Source organism: Emiliania huxleyi, assembly GCF_000372725.1.
Source record: "Emiliania huxleyi CCMP1516 unplaced genomic scaffold EMIHUscaffold_635, whole genome shotgun sequence".
Lineage (NCBI taxonomy): Eukaryota > Haptophyta > Isochrysidales > Noelaerhabdaceae > Emiliania > Emiliania huxleyi.
Genome location: NW_005197236.1, coordinates 1 through 25,487, shown reverse-complemented (window position 1 = coordinate 25,487; position 25,487 = coordinate 1). Strand labels below are relative to the sequence as shown.

At 65.8% G+C, this 25,487-nt stretch overlaps 10 protein-coding genes across 10 annotated transcripts; 4 read left to right on the top strand and 6 right to left on the bottom strand.

Moving 5' to 3' along the window:
- Positions 1-2,362: 2,362 nt before the first annotated feature.
- Positions 2,363-3,510, top strand: EMIHUDRAFT_459805 (hypothetical protein; the record flags this gene model as incomplete). Its single annotated transcript, XM_005763379.1, has 2 exons — positions 2,363-2,437; positions 2,760-3,510. The coding sequence occupies 2 exons, from the start codon at positions 2,363-2,365 to the stop codon at positions 3,255-3,257; spliced, it is 573 nt and encodes a 190-aa protein (XP_005763436.1). The 3' UTR covers positions 3,258-3,510.
- Positions 3,511-3,558: 48 nt separating this feature from the next.
- On the bottom strand, positions 3,559-5,226 carry EMIHUDRAFT_248145 (hypothetical protein; the record flags this gene model as incomplete). The annotated part of the gene is made up of 1 exon (XM_005763378.1): positions 3,559-5,226. One exon carries the CDS (start codon positions 5,224-5,226, stop codon positions 3,559-3,561), a length of 1,668 nt encoding a protein of 555 aa, XP_005763435.1.
- A 498-nt stretch (positions 5,227-5,724) lies between these two features.
- On the bottom strand, positions 5,725-6,570 carry EMIHUDRAFT_248144 (hypothetical protein; the record flags this gene model as incomplete). Its single annotated transcript, XM_005763377.1, has 3 exons — positions 5,725-5,772; positions 5,842-6,061; positions 6,221-6,570. 3 exons carry the CDS (start codon positions 6,568-6,570, stop codon positions 5,725-5,727), a joined length of 618 nt encoding a protein of 205 aa, XP_005763434.1.
- Positions 6,571-7,224: 654 nt separating this feature from the next.
- Positions 7,225-9,287, top strand: EMIHUDRAFT_459804 (hypothetical protein; the record flags this gene model as incomplete). Its single annotated transcript, XM_005763376.1, has 2 exons — positions 7,225-7,952; positions 8,060-9,287. The coding sequence occupies 2 exons, from the start codon at positions 7,225-7,227 to the stop codon at positions 9,285-9,287; spliced, it is 1,956 nt and encodes a 651-aa protein (XP_005763433.1).
- Positions 9,288-11,167: 1,880 nt separating this feature from the next.
- On the top strand, positions 11,168-11,877 carry EMIHUDRAFT_248141 (hypothetical protein; the record flags this gene model as incomplete). Its single annotated transcript, XM_005763375.1, has 3 exons — positions 11,168-11,182; positions 11,410-11,495; positions 11,784-11,877. 3 exons carry the CDS (start codon positions 11,168-11,170, stop codon positions 11,875-11,877), a joined length of 195 nt encoding a protein of 64 aa, XP_005763432.1.
- Positions 11,878-12,008: 131 nt separating this feature from the next.
- Positions 12,009-13,930, bottom strand: EMIHUDRAFT_120448 (hypothetical protein; the record flags this gene model as incomplete). The annotated part of the gene is made up of 3 exons (XM_005763374.1): positions 12,009-12,422; positions 12,815-12,902; positions 13,185-13,930. The coding sequence occupies 3 exons, from the start codon at positions 13,928-13,930 to the stop codon at positions 12,009-12,011; spliced, it is 1,248 nt and encodes a 415-aa protein (XP_005763431.1).
- Positions 13,931-14,370: 440 nt separating this feature from the next.
- Positions 14,371-15,453, bottom strand: EMIHUDRAFT_120447 (hypothetical protein; the record flags this gene model as incomplete). Its single annotated transcript, XM_005763373.1, has 1 exon — positions 14,371-15,453. One exon carries the CDS (start codon positions 15,451-15,453, stop codon positions 14,371-14,373), a length of 1,083 nt encoding a protein of 360 aa, XP_005763430.1.
- A 5,086-nt stretch (positions 15,454-20,539) lies between these two features.
- On the top strand, positions 20,540-20,737 carry EMIHUDRAFT_59883 (hypothetical protein; the record flags this gene model as incomplete). Its single annotated transcript, XM_005763372.1, has 1 exon — positions 20,540-20,737. A coding segment is annotated over one exon (198 nt), but the record flags the coding sequence as incomplete, so codon positions are not given.
- A 1,718-nt stretch (positions 20,738-22,455) lies between these two features.
- Positions 22,456-23,712, bottom strand: EMIHUDRAFT_248136 (hypothetical protein; the record flags this gene model as incomplete). The annotated part of the gene is made up of 2 exons (XM_005763371.1): positions 22,456-22,499; positions 22,641-23,712. 2 exons carry the CDS (start codon positions 23,710-23,712, stop codon positions 22,456-22,458), a joined length of 1,116 nt encoding a protein of 371 aa, XP_005763428.1.
- Positions 23,713-24,295: 583 nt separating this feature from the next.
- On the bottom strand, positions 24,296-25,176 carry EMIHUDRAFT_248135 (hypothetical protein; the record flags this gene model as incomplete). Its single annotated transcript, XM_005763370.1, has 3 exons — positions 24,296-24,310; positions 24,379-24,939; positions 25,024-25,176. 3 exons carry the CDS (start codon positions 25,174-25,176, stop codon positions 24,296-24,298), a joined length of 729 nt encoding a protein of 242 aa, XP_005763427.1.
- Positions 25,177-25,487: the final 311 nt, after the last annotated feature.

Below are 25,487 nucleotides of genomic sequence, written 5' to 3'. Positions count from 1 at the left end.
GTAGAGTTGGTTGTAGAGGCTCTACAGCCAAACCGCCGGGAAGGCAGTGACTCAAAGAGGTCGAGTCGCACTAATGGGGTGTCTCCGAGCTTACTGGAGCTCTGATGGACGGCCCTGACTATCCCTGACACACAGAGAGTCACTCTGACGGCACACAACACCCTATAACTGCGTCATGACCAGCCTGCCATGCGTCGCCGGTGCCGCATTCGTCGCTGTGCTTCTTTAGCAGGCGGTGGACTGTCGGCTGCGAGGACGGTCGCATTTGCGCGAGGCGAGGCGAGCATTTAGACGCGTTGCATGCGCCATGACTCGCGCCAGCGCGTGCGGGAGCTCCTGGCTGAGCGTTGAGTCCAAGCGAGTTGCGCTGGCCACGATCGCTACGCCGAGCCGAGCTGACGCGCCGAGGCGCCGGCCAGTCGCAGCCGCGAGGCATGCCACAGCAGCAGAGGCACCTGCCACCCATTGGGCGGGCAGACAGAAGGCCAGGGCAGCACTGGCAAGTGCAACGCGCCTCATGTCGGAGAGCGACCGTGCCTCGTTCGCCGCTTATGATGTAGAGTTTGTTGTAGAGATTTCACGTTGTAGAGCGCCTCTACATCGCTCTACAACGGAGGCAGTTCGTCACGCGGTGGATGTAGAGCTCTACAGCTCTACATTGCTCTACAGCGCTCCAGAGCGCTCTACATCTCTACAGCTCTACAGCGCTCTACACTCTACATCCTCTACACCCTCCCTCAGAGTGTGAATGGAGAGAGGGACACGCTGGACCGGGACACGCGGTGGTTCGGACATCCCCCCCCTCGACGGAGTCGAGTAACTCCCGATCGACGAGAGGAAAGTGTCCCTCAGAGTAGAGAGCCTGTGGCTGCTCTACTAAGCCACGAATGAAGTAGCGGACAGCGTTGCAGGGGCCGTCGGCGATGCTGTCGATGCAGGCGACGGTGCAGAAGCTGGCAGCGCTGATGCCACCGATGTAGGTGACGACGAGAGAGCCGACGACGCTGTAGAGGCTACAGGCGAGGTCATCGACACAAGCTTCGGCAGAGAGGCCGATGGTGCTCTCGCCGGCGCCACCTTCGAGTGGAGCGGCGGCAGAGAGGCCGAGGCCGATGGTGCTATCGGCGCCACCGTTGAGTGGAGCGGCGGCAGAGAGGCCGATGGCGTCATCGGCGCCGTAGTGGAGCCGATCGGCGGCAGCAACGGAGCCGTCAGCGCAATGGCCGCCGAAAGGAGCGACGGCGAGAGCGATGGCACTGCCTTCGGCGAGGCCGTCGAGTCGTGCGAGAGAGCCATCGGCGAGTCGAGCGACGGCTGGAGAGCCATCGGCGAGTCGAGCGACGGCGAGACGGCCGACAGCTGAGTCGGCGACGCAGCCGACGGCGAGGCCATCGGCGAGGCCGTCGAGTCGAGCGACGGCGAGAACGCCGTCGGCAAGTCGAGCGACGGCGAGAGAGCCGACAGCTGAGTCGGCGACGCAGCCGACGGCGAGGCCATCGGCGAGGCCGTCGCTGAGCCGAGCGACGGCGACAGAGCCGTCGGCGAGTCGAGCGACGGCGAGACGGCCGACATCAGAGCCATCGGCGAAGCAGCCGACGGCGAGGCCATCGGCGAGGCCGTCGCTGAGCCGAGCGACGGCGAGAGTCAGAGCCGTCGGCGAGTCGAGCGGCGGCCGAGGAGGAGGAGGAGGAGGAGGAGGAGGAGGAGCAGCAGGAGGAGCGGTGGACGCGGATCCTCCTTGAGGGAGCGGTTCGTGTCCTGGGGCGAGAGGAGACGAGGGAGGAGGAGGTTGCGCGGCTGGCTTTCAACGAGATGCAGCGTGAGGCTCAAGAGGCGGCGGCGGCGGCCGAGCTGCCTGCGGCGCGTGGGGCTTTGGCGAAGGTGCTGGCGAAGGAGGAGGCGTCGGTTCTCGAGGCGTGCGCGGAGTGGGATAGGAATTGGAGCGGCCCATCCTCGGCGCCATCGCGGTCGGTCGTGGCGGCTTTCGGGCGGCTCTCGGCTGAGGCGCGTGGCGCTATGGCTGACGTGCTCGCGGCGGAGTACAACTACCACTACCATTTCGGCTCGTGTCGACGGCAGGGGGTGCGGGAGAGGAGGCGGGGGGTGGTGGCTTGGGCCGAAGGGGGCTCGGGCTTGAGGCGTGGGGAGGTGGTGGTGGTGGAGGGTTAGGCTGGTGACCGGTGCTGGGAGAGGGAGGGGTGGAGGGACGAGGTCCGGGCTGGGCGGCTTCTGCTGCTCAGCGAGGACCTCGAACCCCTGCTGCGCAATGGTGGGCGGGGCGGGGTTTCCCGCCCCACCGGCCATCGGCGGGGTAGGCGCGCGGGTGGGGGGGGTTGGGATGAAGGGGACGAGTGGGATGGGGATGGTCTTTTCGGCGAGCACCGCGGTGCTCGCGGATTCGACTGTCCCCCTGATTGGGGGTCCGACGACGGCTACGGTGAGGACGACGGCTTCTGAGGAAGCCGTCGCCCGTGCCTTGCCTGTCGCGTGAATCGTGTCCGCCTATTAAAATTCTTTTGCGCGGCGCCTTCGTTTTTGCCTGGGCAATTCGGATGCAAACGCTCTCTCTCCTCACGCTCTCGCTTTCGCTGCAGCGCCCTCCGCTGCTGGAGCGCCGTGTCGCGCCGCCGCTTTCGCTCGGGGCCGCCGCTTTCGGCCGCCGCCACCTCCTCTCTGCCGTGCCCGCGGCCGCCGCTGCGCTCTCGCTCTCTCAGCTTTCGGCGCCGGCCACCGCCGCAGCGGGCGTGCCCACGCAGCAGGAGCTGGGGCGGCTGGCCCAGGGCTACTCGCGCCTCCAGTATCTGCTGCAGAACTGGGAGAAGCTCACGACAGTCTGCATCAAGGGCTGCGTCGGCGCGCCGGAGCAGTGCGGCTGCATCCGCGACCCGGTGATTGTGCAGTCGTACATGGGGTTCAAGTCGATGGAGGACCCGCTCTTCAAGGCGGACCAGCTCATGATCCGCGCGCAGCAGCTCGTCGCCTCGGACAAGGACCTCGACGCGTACACCGACGCGGTGGACCGGTGGACGCGCAAGTGCGACGCTGCCAACGTGATGGCGTACACCTCCTCCTGGGGCGAGGCCAACCCGGGAGGCGGCAAGAGCGAGGTGGAGCGATACCTCGCAAAGTCACGCAAGGAGGTGGTCGAGAGCGCCGAGATCCTCAAGACCATCATGGACCTGCTCGACATCCCGGAGGCGTCGGCAGACTCATTCGCGTCGGGCGTCAAGAGAGTCGAGGCCAACCAGCGGCGGTGAGGGGAGGCGCTTCGTGTGGAGAGTGGCAGCTTCGATTAAAGCTATCGTGGCGGCGCCCATGTGTCTGCGTCGCGCCTCTTGGGAAGCGGTCGCTGTTTAGATTCAGAGACCGGCCTGGCAGCGCCGCGCCGCCGCCGGGCGGTCGCGCGCGGGCGGCCGACGGGCGTGCCGCGTTCGCGGGCGCGCGTGCGGCGTGGGGTTGGTACAGCATGTCATGTATTTGATCGTAACAAGAAACTTCGTGTTATACACCCAATCTTGTCTTGTCCCCCCTCCTCGCCCCCACGGCCACGCAGGCACATCAAAACGACCCCGCATTCCCCCTCCTTCCGGTCCCGCGCTCCTTTTGTCCGCCACGAACCTTGGTCGCGGCGTCGCCTCTCGAGCCCTGCCGCTCTCGCTTCGTCTTGCGCTGCTTTCCGACGGAGAGCCCCGCAAGCGAGTCGTCGTCGTTGGCTGCCTCCTCCGCGCCCGGGCGGCGAGGCTCCCACCGGAACGCGCACGAGCTCCCCGCCCCGCCGGCACAGACAAGGGTGCGGCTGTCGGCGGCGAGGGCCCCGAGCCGGTGCGGCGCGGGCAGGCTGATCGAACCCACGACCGGCGGCGGGGCGGAGCCGCCCACGCGCCGCACGTCGTAGACGAGGATCGCCGGCCCGCCCGACGGAGCGAGGAGCAGCTGCCCTCCACAGCTGCCGCCGTCGTCGAGGTGCACGCAGCCGCCCCTACCCTCCGCCCGCACGAGACCAGCCGGCCCACTCGACGGCGGCGCCCTCGCGTCCCACAACGCGACGCCGCCGCCCGCAGCGCTCGCCGCGAGCAGCCGCCACCACGCCGAGTAGCTCGCGCTGGCGACGGGGCGGCACGGCTGCCCGCCCGCCACCGTCGCCTCGACCGCAAACGAGTGCGCGAGCGTGTCGACGTCGGCCGCGTCGCCGCCGCCGCCGCCGCTCCGCCACACGGCGGCGAGGCCCTGCGCCGTGTCTAGGAGGTGGACGCCGCCGTCGGCGGTCACGCTGTAGAGCTGGCCGCGCTCGCCGGCGGCCGCGAGCGAGACGTCGAGCAGCTCGCGGGACGCGCCGACCAGCACGGCCGGCTGCAGCGCGCGCAGCCCGAGCAAGACGCCTCCGTCTGCGCGGCTCAGCGCGATCTGACCCTCGCCGCCGCTCGCCACCAGCGACGCCTCCGTGCCCGCCGCGAGGAGGAGGACGCTGCTTGGGCGGATCGGCAGCGCGGCGCGCGACGTCGGCTCGAAGTCGGCGGCGAGGTCATACACGTGCACTGCCCCGCTCCCGTCGCCGACGGCGCCGAGGTCGCCGGCGGCGTGGCAGCAGAGTGGCGCGTGCCGGAGGGTGTGGCAGCTGAGACGGCGCCCGCTGCGCACGGCCCAGAGTCGCACGAGCCGGCCGCCGTGCGTGCTCAGCCCCCGCTCGCCATCCAGGGCGACGGAGGTCATATCCGGCAGCGGGAGCTGTGCAGCCTGCTGCGCGCCCAGCCGCCGCCAGCTTCCCAGCGCTGCCTCGCTCACACAGCATCGCCGCCTGCTGTCGATCTCCCGCTCACCGGCGAGCGCGTCGGCTCCCGCGCTCTCGTAGCGGTTGGTCAGAAGGCTGCCATTGCGGTCGCCAAACATGCGCAGGAACTGGCCTGCCCACAAGCGCCGACTCGACGTCAGCTCTGCGAGAAAACTGCACGTGCGCGCGATCGCACACAGGCTGCGGGTGTCGAGGTGGTGCTCGAGAAGCACTAGCCACACGTCGGACGACAGGTCGGCGTAGCATGGCCGGCCGCCGGGAGTAGGCTGAATTGTTGCTGGTTCATCAGGCCGCGTGGCTGGTGCATCCGAGGCGGCGGCTCGTTCGCCGGCCTGCTCACCCTCTCTCGCCGACAGCTCATTGGAATGCTCGCTGTTGCTGGAGCGCTCCCTGCGAGCCGCGGACCGCCTCTCCTTGGCATTGAGCGTGCCTGGCATGCAAGATAGCGCTGGGGAGCGGAGAGCTGTGGAGAAATCCCGCGTCCCGCGGGCCCCCTGGCGGAAGTCGATGTTTTCTTTTCTTTTTTTGCTGGCAGGGAGTCGGGAAGCCGCACAATGCTCGGTACGCGAGCTGGGGCTCACCTCGGTGCGGCGGCGATGGTGGGGGTTCGTGGATCTCTATTCACGTTTGTCTCTCTTACCGTGGAGGCGGGAACGCGGAATGGCTTGGGGGGGGCACCCCCTACCCCCCTACCCCAAATCCCCTGACGCTGGTACCTCTCCTAACCGCCCAAAACCGTACGTCGCGAATCCTGGTGGCAACGAGGAGGCGAGGAGCCTGGTCGCGGGCGGGCGGCGCCGCGGGCCGCGGCGGACATGTCGCGAGGAAAGAAATTCCTCTAAGGCTAGCCCTGAGAAGTGCTACATGTAGTACAGAGCCCCTGATACCTCACTGCCCCGGCGGACATCGCGAAAATAAAAGGGAAAACGGATACCTCACGCCTCCGACACCTCGTGTGCTGGCTGTCCCCCCACCACCTCGTCCTGAACGTGCGGCGGGGGTACTCGAGCGAGAATGGTCCGCTCCACCAGGGCCAAGCGGGTCTCTCCCACCTGCTCTGCCGTCTCCGGGCGCATCAGCTGCAGGCCGCGCTTCGCCTCGACGGGAGCCCAGCCGCATGCGCGCAGGACGCCGAAGGCGACGGTGCCGGTGCGGTGCAGACCTGCGGAGCAGTGCAGGAGCACACTCTCCCCCCTCGAGAGCGCCGCCTGCACGTCGGCCACCGCGCGCGTGACCCGCTCGGCGGCCTCATCTGTCGACAGGTAGTCTTCCCTACCTACCTTGAGCTCGGTCCACAGCCAATTCAGCCCTGCCGCCCGCGCGCCGGCGCCGATGCCATCGGCGCCCTCGTTAGCGCCGAGGAGCGTGCAGATGGTTGAGCAGCCTGACTGCTGAAGCTTGCTGAAACTTCGCCTGGAGGGACGGTGCCACAAGCAGAGGCGGCCGCCGCCGAGAGGCAGCCAGCAGATGGCGCCCTTCTCGCCCGGTAGCTCAAAGCGCTCGCCATGAAGATCTCCGACAGCGGCGAGTTGTCCGATCGGCACAAACGGCGCAGCACCCACAAAGCGCTCGCCGACCGAGGCCAACACTCTCTGATCGTCGTGTAGCGGTGCGCCCGGCTGGAGGATCGTGCCGTCCTCCGTGTAGAAGGCCGTCACGCGCTTGAGGCGCAGCTTGCTCTTGGCCGCCGAAGCGAGCGCCTCCAGGTCGGCTGCGGCCGCGGTCACGACTACCGTTCGCTGCTTCTGGTTCTGGTTGTTTAATAGAGTAATGCGCTTCATTACGACGCGTCGTCCTCCGCTGGCCCTGTCGCTGTTCTCTACTGCGAGAGTGTCCTGAACATGTCCGACAAAAGAAAGAAAAAATAAGCATTTTCAGTGCGCGCCAGTGTTGTGCGAGGAGTTTTGTTGTAAAATTCTGACGCGCCTTTTCTCCGGCGCAGAAAAGCACGTTCGGATCGCTCCTCATCGCAAACCCCGTCAGCAGTCCTCCTCCGGGAATGTACGCGCGCGCGTGAACAGGGCTCCAGGCCCCAAATTACGTGTGAGTGTTAGAGTTGTTTGGAATGTACGTAAGAGCTACGTCCACGAGACATTCGGCGGCGGCTTCTCGCCGCCAGCAGTTGCAAAGATCAACCGCCTTGCGCGCAAGGCTCAACGCTCGGGCGTTGACCGCACCGCGTACCCTCCCCACTCCCGCCTCTCATTTGTGTCACACCACGCGGAACGCATCTCCATCGCTTCGGTTAAGGGGGTGAACCGTGCCATCCTCGATCGCCGTGCAAAGCTCGCTTCCGAGCTCTCACGCCGCGCGTAGGGCCCTTAGGGCCTAGAGAACACAACCCCCTCTCTCTTTTCTCCCAGTAAGCTATAACCTACAAGTCGTACACTGGAAAAGTCTCGGAAGGAATGCTGGACGTGCTGCCTCTCTCCCCAATGAACTCACGCGCCGACGCTGAACTAACAACCACAACGCGCGCCAACGTCAGCATCACACCGTGGCGAGTCCTCTCCGTCCTCTTCAGCGTCGACACCGCCCGCCGGATCGCGAGCGAGGAGAGCCGTGACATCGTGCGGTGCGCGTGGATGCTTCTACGGCACGACGTCCCGCCTGTCGCTGTCGCGCGGGCCCGTGACGTCTACACGGGCATGCGAGGCCTAGATTGGCGCGGCGCGATGTGGGCGCCTCGCACCCTCGCCTCGGCAATGACGGGGGTGCTGCTCGATTCACTCGGTGCCAGCTTCGTCAAGCTGTCCCAAGTGATTGCGCACTCGCCGATGGTCGCGCCTGCCGTGCTGGTTCGCACGTGCAAATCATCCCTCGCTCAGTGCTCGGCGCCGGTGGTACCCTATGACGAAGTCGAGTCCCTGATCTGCGACCAGCTGCAGATCGAGAGCGTCGAGGAGGTGTTCCAGAGCCTTGAGCGCGCGCCGCTGGCGTCGGCGAGCATCGCGCAGGTGCACGGCGGCACGCTTCGCGACGGGCGGCGCGTGGTGGTCAAGGTTGTGCGACCAGGCGTGCGAGAGCGCCTCACGGTCGACTTGGGCGTGCTCTGGCTGCTCGCCCGGGTGGCCGACGTGCTGATGGCGCCCCTCATCGCCGAGCTGCTCTCGAGCTCGGCTGCCGCGATGGTGGACGAGGTACGAGTGCCCATCCTGGCCGAGTGCGACCTGACGATCGAGCGCGCGAATATGCTCCGGCATCACCCAAGCCGCCCAAGCGGGGCTCCGTCGAACAGTGCCTCCTCACACGCCCATCATCCCTGACCAGGTACCGCTCGTGGCTGCGCTCCTCCGCGGCCGTCCGCCGTGCGGGACTCGACGGGGCGGTCACCGTGCCGGAGCCGGTCGAGGCCGCCTGCTCGACCGCTGTGCTCACTGCGGAGCGGATTGACGGAGAGGTGCTCTCGGAGATGCGCGAGAGGAGCCGCAGTGAGAGGAGCCGCAGTGAGAGGAGCCGCAGCACGCCTGCGACGGGGGATGCGACGTCGGAGGCGGCCGACGAGGCTGCGGAGGCAAGCGATGCGCCGCTCATGCCGCAGGGTGCGGGGGCCGCTTGGAAGACGGCTCTCGCGCGAGCTCTCGCCGTGCAGGCGCTCTCTGTGCTCGACGACTCGGGCGTGGCCGGTGCGGGGGGCCTCTTCCACGCCGACCTGCACGCAGGCAACATGATTGTCTGCGAGCGCAGCAGCTCGATCGCCTTCGTCGACTTTGGCGTGTGCGGCAGCCTTCCGCCGTGGCTGCGCGGCGCGCTGCTGCTGCAGGCGCTCTCGTTTGTCCTTGGAGACACGGCGTATTTCGCAGAGGGGTTCGCCTTCGCTCTCCGCTCAATGCCGACCGCAGCCGCAGCCCCACCTCTCGACACGGCGGCCCTCTCCGCCGACCTCGCCCCTCTCTTCGCCGAGCTCGCACCTATCAACCCGCTGCGACCGGAGGCGGACGGCACCATCGACCCGGCGCTCTATCCGCTGCTGTTGCGTGGGCAGCTGCTCCTGCACGAACACGGCGTCCAGCTGCCGAAGGAGTTCGCGCTTCTCATCAAGACGATGCTCTTTGGCGCAGACTACATCACCCTCTTCCGCGGCGAGGAGATCGGCCTCCTCTCCAGCGCCCTCGGCTCGGCAGCGGTCGCCTACGCGGTGAGCAACCGGCGCGAAGTGTCGCGCGTCCTGCAGCCTCGCGCCATCGCCAAGATCGGCGCGTACACGACGCGACATCAAACCCACGCCGCGGCCAGCTTGGTGCGGGATAGAGGCCGCGCCCTGCTCGGCACCGTGTGGCGGTGGATGCTCGCCGCCGTGTACCATCTCTCTCCCATGACCACTCTCACCACGCTCAAGCGCTCCAGGACGGACGCCTGGGCGCTCCTCTTTCTGTTCGTCAGCATGGCGGCGGCCTTAGTCGCTTGGCTGGCGAGCGAGTTGGGTCTCCACGGTGCTGCCGATGCGGGTGTCGGCACGGCCTTGATGTTCAACGTCAGCGCCGGCGGGGTTCAATGACAGTGTTGACGGCCTCCAGTGTCCCGGTCTGGTGTATAGCGCGCGGTGGGGTCAGCTCGTCGTGCGGAAGATCAAGATGTGGGGCCGCGCGCAACTAACTGCTGAGCGCGAATGGGCCCGGGGGGGGGCGTCGGGTAGCGTCAACGCGAGATTTTTTTCTAGATTCGAGTACGTACTCAGCCAGCTGGCTGTGTGTCTTGTGAGCCTGTTTGTGTCTGTGTGTCGCTCGTGCGTGTCGTCATCATCTGTCCAGCGTCCACCCATACCGCGTTGGTGTCCAGTCCGAGCCTGGCTCGTGGCTGTTCTATCTTCACCTTCCTACATACACACATACATACGTACTGGGAGAAAAGGAGAGCGGGTTGTGTTCTCTAGGCCCCTAAGGGCCCTACGCGCGGCGTGAGATCTCTCTCGTGATCTCTCTCTCTCGCTTTGTGAAGAAAGCCGAACATACACACATACAGCCGGGGCGTATGGGCGGGGCATCATTTGACTAGGCCCTGAGCGCCCGCTCCAGTGGCGCAGGCGTGTGGCGGCGCGGCCTCTCTCGCGGGCCGCGGCGCAGGGGCGGCCTCTCTGGAACCGGTGCGGGCGGGCTCTGGCGGCGGCGCGGGCGGGCTCTGGCGGCGGCGGCGGCGCGCCGCCGTCGTCTCGCGGTGGCATATGAAATCTGCTACCGGGTGCTCGCGGACTTGCTATGGACCCGCGAGATCTCCATCCAAACACGGCCAGCGAAGTCTCCGTTCTCCTTGGCCCTTGACAGACGCGCCTCACTCTTTGCGGCCGACACGTTGGACCGCCACGGCCTGAACCATTGTACTTGATGAGCATCGCGCGCGTCGAGGAATCCTTTAGTAATCCATCCTTCGCCACTTGTCTCGCTAATTTGCTCACATCGCCAGTAACTGAGCGTGGCATCGACGAAGAAGGTGGTGGCAGCGCTCCGCGGGACGAACAAAGAAAAGTCGACATGCCCCTTCCAGTACACCGTATTTGCCCGCAGCATGTGATGAGTGACCGGCACGTTAAACACCAAGTCTGGGCGAGTCATGACGACCCATGCATATGTCTGCGCGTCCCGCGATTCAGCCAGCTCCACCAGAAGCATGCAGCGACGGTGACGGTCGCGGGCGCGAAGCAGACGATCGTATGGGACCTTTGGGTGATGGCCTTGCTTCAGAGCACGCCAAGCATGCCCAGCACATCGCGAGTCTGGGTTCCTGCTTCCAGGCTTGCTGAACCAGTCGTTACGAGGGCCAGCAAAGCCTTCTATCGCTGGTTCGTTCAGCGTGACAAATCTAGGTCGCAGCTCCAACAGGGCCACTGCCAGAGCGGTGAGGTTCGCGTCACCTTTGCCAATGCTGCCAGCCTCGCCAGCCCTAATCAATGTCTCCTGCGCGTGCTTCGGACTCCAGTAGTCCTTGATGTCTGCGCGGATTTCGAGGTTCATAAAGACATCCACGTGTTCGGAGATAGACTCGATGAGTCGATGTCGCATGGAGGCATACACAAGAGGGTTCGTGACGCCCGCAGCTAGACCGACGATCATCACCGCGACGCGGGGACCTTTGCTGAGCGGCGATGCACCCCTGCTCTTCTTGCTGCTGGTCCACTCTTCGTGCTCCCCATTGAAGCTACCCTCCTTGACCCTCGAGTGTTCGGTCAAGGGGAGGCACGGCTCACCTGTTTTGAGGAGGGGCGACCCCCGCGGGCGTCCGCCCGCTGGGTACTTGTATTCGCAGGTGAAATTCCATGGTTCCGGTGGCAGTTCCACGACACATCTCCCCTGGACGCCAAGCGCGGGCACAGCACCGTGACACTTTGATGGCCCAGCCGGCAGGGTGGCCAGGCGCCTTTTATCGATCGCCGCCGCACACTGAATGCTGTCGCTGCAAGTGCCGAGCGGTCGCGCGGAATGGGGCATATATTGAACAGGAGCCGAACCCATACTGTGACCTCAGAGCATATGCGTCATGTTCAGACCGTAGTCCCCATTTGTGGTTCTCGAGACCTCGAGAGATGGCCGAGGAATCGAGAGGAAGAAAACACCCCAGACTTTGAGTTTGTGTGCCCCACTTGCTCGGGGAAGCCGGCTTTTCGGCCACCGGCCACCCCGGGGCAGTGCCAGAAGAGCCCATCGTGTGAGCTCGGATTCGGTCACACGCTGATTGTGAAGCATGCGTCCAGCCGCAGCGAGTTGCAGCCTCAGTGAGAATGGGGTTATAATCTCAGGTCTACAGCAATTATGCGCGCATTTTTTTCACGACGTGAGTTTTTTAGGATCCCATCCCTGCAATTAGGACCCCAACTCGCAACTGCCCTTCCGAACCTGCCCACTCTGCTTGTGGGCCTGCCTGCCGCACACTGCCGCACAACTGCCCCTGCCCCTGCCTGCCCGATCCCCTACCTGCCCCGGGTGTGAAATCCACACTGCCCACCCCTGCCCAAACCACACTGCCGAGGTGTGAATAACTGCCCGCTCCCGAGGTCTCGGAGAAACTTCTCTACAGCGATACGACATGTGTGGGGTGTTTTGACCATGGTTTTGATCAAAACCCGCGCCGCTGACCGTGACGTGCGCTGCGTTTAATGGATATACAGAGTGTGTTGCCCGCACACATCGTTGAGTGACTCTGTGGGGACCAGACGGTTGCGCACAAGGAAACACACCGCGCTGACCTTGACACACACGCAAGTAGACCGACTGCTCCACACCTCCTTCTACTTGCGGCGCGGGCCACTCGCATCAGAGCCCACCGACTCCATCACAAAGCTGGAGCCTGGCGTGGGCCGGACAAGGCGGCGCAAGTGTGGGTCTGCGTCGCGCTCGCGGTAGCCGGAGCACACCTGACCGTCGGCGCAGACGTTGAGCAGCGAGTCGGTGCCGCGCGCCCAGAGCAAGCCCCCGGGCACGACGCCAAAGACGGTGGAGAGCGACAAGCCGTCCGCACGGCCGTGCGCGACTAGCGGCCGCTCGTGGGGCGGCGGCTCCACTGCAAGAAAGGTTCCCGTCTCGACGCAGCGCAGCGCCACCCAAGCCGTGCGCGAGGCGTACACCTGCGCCTCGACCGCGAAGCTCGAGAGCCGGTTGCCGTCTGTCGGGGCGGGGCTGGGCTTAGGGCTACGCGGAGCGAGCTGCGATGCGGGGCGGAGCTGCGGGGCGGAGCTAGACCGTTGGCCGTGCCGCTCCTCGCTCCGGCTCCGGCTCCTGCTCCGCCCGCCCCGTCGCCGCCCCTCCCACCGGCCGCAGCGGCGGCGGGGGCTGGGACAGGCGAGAGCTGCGCCGAGAGGAGCCGTCGCTCGCTCGCCACGCCCGTCGCTGCAGGCTGGGCGGACGTGGGGGCATGGCCCGCTGTGTCCTTCCCGGCGGCCCGCCACGCTTGCAGGTCGAGGGAAGGCCCCACGAGCCGCTGCAAGGCCGCAGCTGCGCCCGGAGGGGTGGCGGGCGGGGTGGCGGTGCTTGCAGGCCCGCACTCGTCGAAAGGCCTTCCGAAGGATCCGCCCGAAGGAGAGGTAGCGCGCTGCACCGTCGGGCAGGCCGGGTGGACGTAGCACCAGGGGGTCTGCTTCTCCAACTCCCACGCCCCGCACGAGCCGCCAAAGCCGTGCGAGTTGCTGCGGCGGGCGGCGTGACGCGTGAGCAGGGCCAGGGCAGAAAGGGGAGGCGGTGCGTGCGGTCGGCGCCTGAAGCCGGAGCAGTTGCAGCCAGACAGAGGGAAAAGGCCGAGAGGCGCTTGAGGCTGGCGGACTGGCGGAGGCCGAGGCGGTGGCGGCTGGGACGTCGCCGGCGGCGGGGACAGGGACGTCGGCGGCGGAGTCGTGGCGCGTGGCGGCGGGGACGGTCGCAGCGGAGGCGGGGACGGCGCGCCCTGGGCGCACACGGCTGAGCAGTCACACCCTTGCAGCGGCTCGTCGAACGCCCCCCCTGCGCCCTCGCCCTCGCCCTCAGCCTCGCCCTCGCCTTCGCCTTCGCCCTCTCCCTCTCCGCCACCATCACCCGCGCCGCCGCCCTCTCCACCACCCTGCCACTCGCTCTCTGAGGCCGCCTCCTCCATCGCCCTATCCTCGAACGGATCCCCCGTCAGGGGATCCGTTCCCTCGCCGTCCGCCCCGAACTCGCCCGCCGCCGAGTCGGCCTCGCCCGCCGGGCAGACGTCGTACTTCCTCCCAAACGAGCCGCGGCTCGACTCGTCCGCTACCTTGCATCCGTCCGACACATAGCACCAAGGCTGTTGGTACGCGTCCTCCCATGAGGCGCACCACGCACCGAACCCGTAGTCGTTGGCGAAGCCCGAGCACACGCACCCAGAGACAGTCTTCGCCTTGTGTCGGGCCCAGGCAGCCAAGTTCGTGCTGCGGGCAGCGTCCCGCAGGACCTCCACGAGCGAACTTTCGAGCACCATCACGCGAAATTGGGCGCTGGCATTATGCGGTGCACCTCGCGGCGGCGCGTACAGATTGCCGTCGTCCATGCTCACTGTGAGATGGGTGCCTGTCTCCACAGACCGAATGGAGACGATGGCTCCGTCCCGCGGCTGCCAGGTCCGCTCGCGAGGAGGAGGCGGCCGGAAAACGGCTGCGAACAAGAGCAGAAGCGCGCAGCACGCCGCGGCGCTGCATGTGACGCCCCGTCGATTCAGCATCATCAGGCGTCCTCTACAGCAGCACTCTCGATGACGTGCGAGCGTCGACTTCAAGAAAGAAAAGGCGCGGGAGACGAGATGGGATTTAGGGACATGTGTCCCCGCCATGCACGATCTTGGTGTGAGGGATCTTCAATCCGTGTCCCCTCACCCCTCGTCACAACCCGACACGGAAGAGCGGCAAGAGTTGGGGCTGCGCCTGCGGCTACGGAGCTGCGGCGTGCTCCGCGTGCACGAACGCCCCACCGAAGTCCGTTTCTTTGTGTCTTCATAGGCACGGGACCGGCGCGCACCACTGGCACCAAATAAAAACTAATTCGGCATCTGCCTTTCTCCTTCCCTGTGGCAGCCTCTTTTCCTTTCTGTCTTTCACAACTTAAAATCTTAATCCAGGCTAACCCTGCATGATCGTCACGGCGTCCCGTGTGCCTAGTGGCTGCCTAGCCGGCCGCGGCGCCGCCGGCGGCTCTCAGCGTCGGAGGAGGCGGCAGCTCATGCGGGTCGGCCGCCAGCAGCCCCTCGACGTACCTCCGCGTGCGCGGCGACCTGACGTCCAGGTCCTGCAGCTGGACGACACGCTTCTCCCCGGCGAGCGGCGCGGGAGACATGGCGAGGCTCCGCCCGAGCGGCGCGGCGGGGCGGAGAGTCCTCGCCAGGTGCGCGGCTCGCTGCCGCAGCGGAGGGAGCGCGCACACGAGCAGCCCGAGGCCGAGCAGCGCGCCGGCGGCGATCGCGAGGGCGCGGTCGAAGGTGGCGCGGCGTGGGCAGCCCGACCACGCGGCGATCGCGACGGCGACGCACTGTCCGCACGAGCCGCCCGACACGGCGACTGCGTGGTCCGGGTCGAGCAGCGGCCGCAGTGTCGCCGGCTCCGCACGGAAGCCGAGCCAGACCTGGCTGAGCCGGCAGGCATCCTCGCACCGCAGGGCGACTGCGCGGCCGCCCGTGTCGCGCTCAAAGGCGGCCAGCAGGTCGGCTCTCCGCACGGCCCCGCCCGCACTCGCAGAGACGAGCCGGCTGCCGTGGCCCGCCGCCGCCACCCGCACCGCCTCCTCCTGCCAGCTCCAGTACTCGAGCTGCGCCGGCTGCTGCTCTGCCGACGGGGAGCAGCTCCCGTGCTTGGACCACTCGTGTGCGGCGAGCGAGCCAAACGCGTACTCGATCGCCCACGACTGCCAGCGGCCAGAGACGTTGTAGTCGGCGAGCGCCTGCTCCGTCGGCTGACAGCCATCGAGGCCCTCCTCGCGCTCGCACACCCGGTAGTCGAGACGGCTCGCGTTGCACCACTGCGGCCACCGCCAGCCAGCATGCCCGGACGCGTTGGTATACTCGGGCCACAGGCCGTGCAGCGAGAGATTCTGCCGCGCCCAAGCGCCGAGAGATCCCGCCATGGCCTCGATCAGGCGAGGGTCGGCGCTCGCAGATCCGGGGCAGGCGCGAAGCGACCATTGTGGCTGCCACTCCAGCGCGAGGACGTAAGAGGTGTAGCCCGCGGGCGGAGGACCCGAAAGGCCCGCGGACATGCGGAGACGAGGGAAGCGTCGGCGGTCTCTCGAGGTTCTCGGGGTGGATATCCTTTGGCCGCGTTGGGTAGCGAGGATTGGTGTGACGCGATCCACGGAGCGCAACTCCTCGGCGGTCTGTCTCTGGCGAGTAGAGACCACCTCCGTCTTTTTCTTCCTAGGGGATCCGTTGCTTTCGCTGATGCTCGAGCCCCCGGCGAGGGCTTGTGCTGTGAATAGCAGGCGTGGACTCTACTCGCCGCTGCGCATTTTGACCGCGCAAGATAAAAGGGTGGCTAAGGGCTCTGCCCGCAAGGCGCCCGCGTCGCAGACGCGGTACCATTGACAAATCTGCGATATACCCCCACACGAGCAAATAGCAAAATCCGAATACCGTGCACAAACTGCGTGATCTGGGACCCAAGCCATCAGCTGGTGCCAAGACGTTCGTACAATTGAGCTACTGGGCGAACCGACGCGAGTGGAAGAAGGCATGGAACTGCTTCAACTCGCTCAAACCTGCAGACGGCCGGAGCCGAAAGGTCGTCGACGAATTCATCAACAAAACTCCGCAGGCCAAGGCACCACCCGAACACGCGATGCGCGACGAACCCGGATATGAGGCGGGCAAGTACAAGATCAAGCCAGAGATCTTTGCCAGGTTCGTTCGCAGCTGCAACGTCACCAGAGCTGGAGGCCCCAACCACGTCGACTACGACTTTGTGCGCATCATCACCGACAGCGAACGTGGCTCCAAGTGCCTCCTTAACTACTTCACCGCATTCTCGTGGGGCGTCGAGCACCCTCGGCTGCAGCAGCTCGACGCCGACCTCAAAGCCTTGTGCCTCGTCAAGGAAGACGGCTCCCTCCGCCCCCTCGGCATGTGCAGCATCATGCCGCGGTCGGCTGAGCGCTGCATACACATGCAAGAGTGCCCCTGGATGGAGCAGTACCTCACCTCGCCGCTGCCCGAGGATCGTCACGCCCGAGATGTGGCCATCGCCAACGCCGCCGCCGCCCTCACCGCCGCCGAGCATACCCTCAAAACCACCGTCGACCGCGTCCGGGCCGGAGGCGGCGCCGACAGCGACATCACAGCTGCCAGAGACGCCCTCGACGCCGCCTACCGAGCCGACGCAGCTGCACGGCAACCAGTCAACTTCCCAGTCAACTATGGGTATTCGAAGAATGGAACCCATCTCGTGTGCCACACAGTCACTTCGTGGCACACCCTGCGACCTGGGAATGCGTCAATCAAGTCGGACAAGCGTAACTTCTTCAACCTCACGGGACAGCCCCTGGACGCAGACGGCAACCCAGACCCGAGCGGATACGGCAGGACTGTCTGTTTTGACTGGGCGCGTAAGCGCAATCCGGCACTCATCCCGGCGATGCGGTTGGTGTTTGGTCGACGCAGCTTCCTCCGTCTGTGCAGCGCGGACGGACCGCTCCAGGACCCTCGGGCAGCCGGACCGAGCGACGCCGACGCACCGTGGGACCCGCTCAGCCTGGAGCCGCCCGGCGAGGACGCCGACGGCTACATCCGGTCGTGCTGCGGCGGCGCCCAAGGGCGCGCCTTCTCAGGGATGTGCACCACCGGAGTCAAACACGAGATCGACAACATTGTGCAAAAGAAGAACCCGACTACCCGCTTCGTTTCGTTCATCGACGACATGGTTCAAAACGACACCGTGGCAGAGGCCGTCAAGTCTTACTGCGGAGAGGGCGGGACACTCGAGGTGCAAAAAGATGTCGCTGGCAACCTCGACAACGAGGAGAAGTGCATCATCTACTCTCCGAGCGGCGACCTCGACTGCGTACCCCCCTTCATGGTCGGCTCGCCGCACCACCGAGACGAGGACGGGAACCTCACCGGACGCCCGGACTGCTTCAAAATCGTCGGAACCTACCTCGGCGACACAGAGGCTGCCTCGGAGGCGATTGGCAAACGCCTCGCCAAAAACCTCCGTCCGCTCGACTTCATCGACACGCTCGAATGCACCGAGGGCATTCAGAACGTTGGACACCTCAAGTACAACCTCATCACCCGTCAGGCCTGCCCAAAGACGAAGTACATTTGCTCCGTCACGCCACCAGAGATCAGCGAGGGCCCGGCCATCGACGGTAGCAACCGGATTCGCAAATCGTGGGAACTACTCACGGAGGCCAAGGATACTCCTGCGAAATACAAAGACCTGGGTTGGAGGCAGGCTATGCTCCCTACCATCGCTGGAGGCTCCGGCGTCGACACGGGCGTCACCTCGGTCGGTGTACTTAACGACACGGGGGAGGGCCGCACGGGCGTACGCGGCCCGGCCGAAGCCTACCACAACTCCCTCCTCAAATGCTGGTCAAAGCTTGTGGCCTGCAGCCCAGACCTCGCCGAAGCCGAGCGCTGCGGCGGGTACGGCGCACGGGACGCCGCCGTCAACTCGTACAGAGCCGCGCTCTCGAGGCGAGACGAGGTGGCCTCCATCCGAGCCGCGCGCGACGACAACATCTACTACACCTTGCGCGGCGGCAAAATCTCTGAGTTCTACCCCAAGGGCGTCAGCCTCCCCACTTCTGAGTCTCTTCCAACACCGGAGTCAGTCATCGATGGCACTTGCAAATCAGGAAGCCCGTACGCGCGGGCGCTTGCTGCCATCGAGACTATCTGGAACTGGTTCGATCTGCAGAAGGAGTGGCGCGCCCTTGACGACTACACAGCAGCCAACTGGCAGCCCGGCGACACCAAGATACGTTACCGCGAGTCCATCCGCTACGTCTCAACTTCGCAGCCTTACGCGGGGCGGTGGCTCGACACCAAACTTGACGGCAGCAACGCCACAACCATTCCAGACGACATATTCATCGGCGAACTTCAGCGCCGAAACGGTCTTCACCTCTCGCAGTGCCGCTCGACTGTCACGCGGGCACTCGAGCTTGGGGACACAGTCGGTGGTGCAAAGGACTACCATGGCGACTGGTTCCTCAACAACGCCGCCCGGCGGCGCCCACACGACGGCGTACTTCGCGCCTGGTACGATTGTGTCGCCGCCGTCTCCATCTCCCGGCCCGTTATGGGAGATGCCGAAAAACCTGAGCTCACCAAACAGTTCAACGAGGGCTACAAAACCGACCTGGCTGAGCCGGGCGCGGCTCCCGGGGGCAAAGACGAGATCAGTGAGGTCAAACTTTGGACCCCCCTCCGGGGTGGCTTGCCCGTTGGGGTCGGCCGCGCCGACACCGGAGGCAACCCCGGCTCCGTTGGAGACAAGTTCGCCTTCGGCAACACCGAAGAGCGCGCCCGCCTTGCAAACATGGGCTGCAAGCAACGCGGGTTCCGTGGTCAACGTGCGTTCGACCACACCACCGGCCAAGGCTACGTCAAGTCGCAGCGTGGCCACTACCATGACGGGATCTTCGGCAAACGAAACAAGTTCAACCTGCTTCTCCACGAGACATTCGGCGGCGGCTTCTCGCCGCCTGCAGTTGCAAAGATCAACCGCCTTGCGCGCAAGGCTCAACGCTCGGGCGTTGACCGCACCGCGTACCCTCCCCACTCCCGCCTCTCATTTGTGTCACACCACGCGGAACGCATCTCCATCGCTTCGGTGAAGGGGGTGAACCGTGCCATCCTCGATCGCCGTGCTAAGCTCGCTTCCGAGCTCTCACGCCGCGCGTAGGGCCCCTAGGGGCCTAGAGAACACAACCCCTCTCTCTTTTCTCCCAGTAAGCTAAAAGTACGTACGTACAATTGAAGCCAAGACGGGATGGATTGCCGACGGGCAAGCGTCTCATTGGCGCCCCCCCCCTAAGCAGCCCGTCGATGCAGGTGGCCCGCGCGGCCACGGCCGCAACGACGCGTCGCCGGCGGCGCTCACTCGAACCCGAGCCCTCCGCGACGGCAACGCCAGGTCGTCGCGTCCGCCCCGCTAGCCCTTGAGCACACCTCTCGCATACCGATGACTGCACTCGGCGTCCACCGGCGGGGGACCATGGAGGAGCGGTCAGCAGTCTCGACTTTCCGACCCGCGTCTGTCCTTCGTGCACAGGTACTAAGCACATCCTACTCTCGCTGCTGGCTGTCCACACAGCCAGACCTAGACACCTGCCCACACATCGGATCATTGCCCCCTCTGTGCCCATCGCCCCACTGGCCCCTTCCCCACGGCCCTCGCTGCGCCCTGCACAGAGCCTCCCCGACGGAATGAAGAAACACCAGGGGTGTGGAACCACCCCGACCAAACCGACGGCGCGTCGGGGCCAGCGCTCTCAAATGCGCCCCAAACAGTCCTGCCATTCTCCACGCCGACCGCCGCCCAGCAGCCAGAGCTGGCAGAAGCCGACGTGGCCGACGTGCAGCCGATGCAGATCGACCCGCCGGGCTCCGGACGCAACCTCGCCGTCGCCCCCTGCTCCCCCGCCGCTCCCGTCCACCACGCCGCCGTTGCATTCGATCAGCCGGTGCAGCAACAACCGGCTCGGGGGTCTATTGCAACACATATGGAGAGCTTCCTGCGTGACCTCGGGGAGGCGCGCGACGCCTGCAACGAGCTGCCTTTTGACGATGCGCTGCGCGACAAGATAGCTACCGAACTGGATCGCATCGAGGCTGCTCCGCCTCTCGAGCGCATGTTGGTGACGAAGCCTCGCCACTCGTTTGCACGGGGCGGAGAGGATACTTCGCGCTCTGGTTCCGTGCTTAGAGCCTACTGTATACTTGATGCAGAGCTTTCCGACGTCATTGTGTTTGCAGCTCCGCGCTCGACGCCCGCACGCGCGCGCCCGCGCGCCACCCCTTTTGCGCAGCAACACCTTAAATTTCATGGCCCCCAAATTCGGGTCGGAGCGTAGCGGAGTGGGCCCCGAGTTTGAAAACGGCGACGGACGCTTGCGTCCTAGCCGCCAACAACGCCTCCCCGGCGCAGAGGGGCCCCCGGAGGGACGCTCAACCGCTCCACGCCACGCCGCTTGCGGCGGTCCTATTCCACGCTCGCGAGGGCGGGTTCTGCTTTTTCTTTTTCCACGCGGTATGCGAGGCCGCAGCGCTCACCGTGCCGCCGGCACGGTGATGATGCGCCTTTTGCTCGTCGTATTGACCGCACTCCATTCAAACGCCGCCGACCACTACGCAACCTTGAAGGTGCCGCGAGGCGCCAAGCCCGACGAGATCAAACGATCGTACCGGCGCGAGGCGCTGCGGTGGCACCCAGACAAGCACACTGGCGCCGCAGCAAAGTCGCAGGCGCAGCAGCGGTTCGAGAAGGTCAACGAGGCTTTCTCGGTGCTGTCGGACCCGCAGACGCGGCGGAGGTACAACCTCGAGCTGGACGCGGAGCGGGCCGGCTTCCGCGCGGGCGGCGGCGGCCGCGGTGGCGTTGCGAGTGGAGGAGGGCCGACGCAGACCGTGCGGGTGCAGTGCAGCCTTGAGCAGCTGGGAGGGTGGGCGCCGGTGCTCATCCCGATCCCGCGCCCGGGCGGCTTCTTCGTGCGCACGGGAAAGCTCCCGCCCGGCAGCCGGCCCGGCGACACCGTCCTGCTTCGCGGCGTCGGCGGTGTCGAGGCGCGCGGAGAGAAGACGAGACGCGCTGGCGTAGAGACCGGATCCTCGCCTCGCTCTCGCAGCGCCGCAGGCGGCGAACCCGTCGCCACCTCACGCGTCGCCGCGCCCGCCGCCCACAGGTGCGCCTCGAGGTCGCGGCGCGAGACGACCGGTCGCCTCGCTTCTCGCGGTCGGGCGACGCGGGCCTGTCGCGCGTGGTGAAGCTGCACGCGTGGCACAACGCGCTGAGGCCGGCCGTGCGCGTGCGCACCATCTGCCGCCAGCGCGTGACGGTGCGACCGCGCGGGAAGGCAGTACGGCACGCGACGGGCGGCGAGTCGCGGCGGGCGCAACGGGGCTGCGTCGGTGTCACCGCGGCGAGCGTGCGAGCGTAGGTGCGGCGAGGCGGTGCGGCTGGCGGGGTACGGGATGCCGCTGCGAGGCAGTGGCGCGACGCCCGAGGCCTGACGCACCCTCGCGAGCGCACACTGACGCACGCGCGCTCACAGACCCCATCCGCGCACGTGGGGGCGGGTGGGTGGGCGGCGGTCGCGACAGTGGCTGGCCAGCGGCTCGTCACACGCCCCGCCACGCGTCTCAGGTGTGCGAGCGCGGCGACCTCGTCGTCGAGCTGCAGCTCCGGTCGGTCAGCGAGTCGCTCTCGAGGACGGCGGGCTTCGCAGTTTTCTCCGGCGCCGCCGGCTTGTTTGTGAGCGAGGCGCCGCGCACCACCACATCCGCCAAAATAATCCGCCGGACTGCGCCACCCCACGCCTCAACCGTGAGCACGCCTCACTCACACTCGCAGGTGCTCCTGCGGCGCATCGGCATCGCACGGCTGCTTCGACTGACGGCCAGCGCGGCGGTGCGGACGCTGGGTTTGGTGGCGATGGTGATCGCCGACCCGACGCGGTGATGAGGTGGACAGGCGTCTTATCCCCTGACTTTTCAAAGGTAGGAGAGGTAGAGCTCGCTAAGGCGGGGGCAAAGTGTAGTACGTTCTGGTACAGTCTTAGATTTTTTTCATCAAAACACTCTAAGTACTAAGAGGTAAGGTAAGGTAAACTTCTCCACACACACGAGGTGGTGCTGGTGGGGCAAGGGGGGGCAACCCTCGCGTCTCCACGTCTGACGACAGGAGCCCCACGGCATTCAAAGTGCAAGGCCCAGTGCGCGTGGGTGAGCGGTGTGTGTGTGTGTGTGTGTGTGTGTGTGTGTGTGTGTGTGTGTGTGTGTGTGTGTGTGTGTGTGTGTGTGTGTGTGTGTGTGTGTGTGTGTGTGTGTGTGTGTGTGTCACGTCACTGCATCCTCCGCGAGAAATGAGACGCACGAAGGTATTAGTATAGATGAGACTTGCGAGATTATGACATCCCAGGTCTACGGCTTTCGGTCTAAAGTAGGTGGTGGTGTCTGGTGACGCGCGCGCCCCGCCCCGCCCCCCGCGGCGTGTGTGGTGACATCTCTGGGGACAGTGTGCTTTGTAGCTGACACCGCGCTCATCCGAATATCTCGTCCCGCAGCTGGTGTGTTCTCGGCATCCCTTGTTGGGGTAGAGTCCTGAACGTGCTAAGATGCGGCATCAGATGGCGCTGCTGGGTAGGCTGACCGAGATCATGCCGCGCCCAGGAGCTGTCGTTGGCGCCGTGCGTGGCCAGACACGCTGCGCGTGCCTCGAGCAGACCTTTGAGCATCGCGTCGGTGAAGGACCCATTCCATCCACCGTTCCATCCTAGGGAGAGCTGCCCATACCTCGCTCGCCTCCGATATCCATACGCTCGCCGACCCTCGCCGAGCGCCAAGGCCGTGTCCGCATAAGGGTCGACCGGGCCCTTGTAAGCCGCAAAGGCCACGGCGCCGACAGCACGGGCGAGCTGAAGGTACTCGCCCGGAATGAAGTAGTGCTTTGGGAAGAACTCGACGATGGCGGTGCACGGCCTCGCCCACAGAAAGTTGACATTCTGCGCGCCGTGCGGTGACAGCAGAATGTCCTGCGCGTGCACCCACTGCGCTTGCTCCTCGAAGCCCAGATCGCCCAGATCCGACATGTAACTGAGCGTAGCTATCTCGCGCGCGGCCAACGCGCGTGCTAGGGCAGCCATTGCCTTATCGGCATCGACGATGCGCCGGCTGCCCTTTCGATTCACGAGACCGACACGTACAGGAAGCCCAGCCACCGTGGGCCGCTCCGCCTTAGGCCCGCCCGTGGGGGCTTGCCCGACAAAGAGCCGATTTTGGAGCTCCGTCGCGTCGGCGCGGCCAACGAGCCAAGCCTGCTCGCTGCCGGTCCAGCCGGTCCGGAGCCTGCGCAGCCGGCCCCTCACGGCGCAGTCTGCCGACCTCTTTCGCCCGCGCGGTGCCACGCTCGCGTTGATGAGGCGCATCAAGCCGATGGTCCACGCCGAGTCACCAAACTTGATACCGCTCGCGAGGCTGAAGCGGGGCGTGAGGGCCGGGTGCTGCCGGAAGAGGGACCAGCACGCCAGCTGTGCTTCGGCCGCGTGAGGAAAGTGCACGAGTGCCTTTGCAAACGAGTTTTCCTTGTCGATGACGCATTCAACGTGCGTTGGCACACATCGCCTGTCGGGGCTATCGATTGTGTAGTCGTCGAGTGACAGAAGGTAACCGGCGCTGGCCAGAGGCTGCGATAGCCTCCAACGCGATCGGTTCTGCTCGTCGCCGATAGCACTGGTCGGAGAGAAGAGCCTGCTCCTTTCTCTCAGCACCCGGTCACCGAATGCGACAGCCGAAGCCATGTCGCAACGGCCGTGATGCCGGTGCCGAGGCGCAATGCTGAGCGGCTGGGGCAGTGACGGCGACGGCGGTAACAAGGAAGGAGGGGCGCTGAGTTTGTTGCGACGGCGACGGTGGTCAGGGCGGATCTGGCGGCGAAGTCGACTTGCCGGACGGACGTTATCTAATCCGAGGTGTGTGAGTAGAGCCGATTGTTGGTTAGAAAGTGCTCCCAGGTAGATCTCCCTCACCAGAGTGCCAGTGCGCAGAGAGAGAGAGAGATTTCTAGTACGATACCCAACAAATATCTCTAGCACCACACACATCATTTTTTGGGCCTCGATCGATCGGCAGCCGCAGCCGCAGCAGCCGCAGCAGCACGAGTTGGAGAAGCAGCCGCAGCAGCAGTCGGAGAAGCAGCAGCCGGAGCAGGTTGTTATAAGTTAGGTCATAGAGAGCACAGTGGTGTTGGCTCAAAACCGATGAGAGACAAGAGCTCACACACAAAATTATACACGAGTCTTTCCGTCGGCGCGGGTTTGTGGCTTGTGCTCACGCCACAGAGGCGCAAGACCGAGTAGACTGCGCCAGAGAAGAGAGAGCGGATCACAGCCCCTTCACCTATTCGCAGCAGGGGGAGGTGAGGAGCCGCCTCGCTGCGTGGCAGTGGCCGAGCGCGAGGAGCGCACAAGCAGCTCCGCAAGCACATCCTGCCAGCGCGCTACGCGGCGGATGGACAGGTCGAGGGCCTCGTCGGTCGCATTCCAGGGGTAGGCGCCGAAGAGCAGAGTGGGGATGCCCGCCGCGGCGCACTGGCGCGCGTAGGTGAGCGAGTCGTCCACCAGCGCGACGGCGCCGATCCGCTTGCACATCTCTGGCTTGCTCGTCTTGGCGCCCTCGCGCCCAAAGTGGTTGCCAAAGTGCGCCGCCGTGAAGAGGCCCTCAAAGTGGCGCGCCAAAAAGGCGCGCGTCTGCGGCTCGATGTCGCTCTGCCGCGACGTCACCACGTGCAGCTCGAACTTTGCGCGCAGCAGCCGCAGCGCCTCCGCCGCGCCCGGCAGCGGCTCGATCCGCGCGAAGAAGTCGGAGGCGTGGAACTCGTACACGCGGTCGAGCGCCGCCTCGCGCGAGGCGAGCCTGCAGCCGGCGACCTCCCAGAACATGTAGCTGTGGAAGTCGGCGGCCTCGACGCTGGTGCCGTGGACAGCGTTCGAGAACTTGCAGAACGCTGGCAGATAGCCGCAGCACACCTCGTCGAGGTCGACCGCAAGCACGGGCTTTGGCGTCGCAGCGCGCGCGGCGCGGCGCGCCGATATCCGGCCTGCGGACGACACCAGCAGCAGCGCGGCAATTCCGAGCGAGCCACGGTCCCCCGCGCCAGCGCTGCCCGCGACCGCCTCGGCGCACTCCTTGAGCAGGATGGCTGTAGCGACGGCGATGAAGATGGCGATGCCGGCGTCAATCTCGCGGAGGATTGTGGCGAGCATGATCACGATGAGCGGCCGGGCCGTGGGCAGGCCGTGAACGCGCGCGCTCCCCCGCGAATTTCTTTTTATTTTTTGATTTAGGAGTATCGCTTGGCACCTTGGATAAGGGGGGGGGGCGACAGGAAGAATGTGGACCTGAGTTATGTGTACGCCAACTCAGGGTGTGTGGCAGCCAGCTGGCTGTGTGTCTTGTGAGCTTGTTTGTGTCGCTCGTGCGTGTCGTCATCATCTGTGCTGTCCAGCGTCCACCCATACCGCGTTGGTGTCCAGTCCGAGCCTGGCTGTTCTTCACCTTCCTACATACATACATA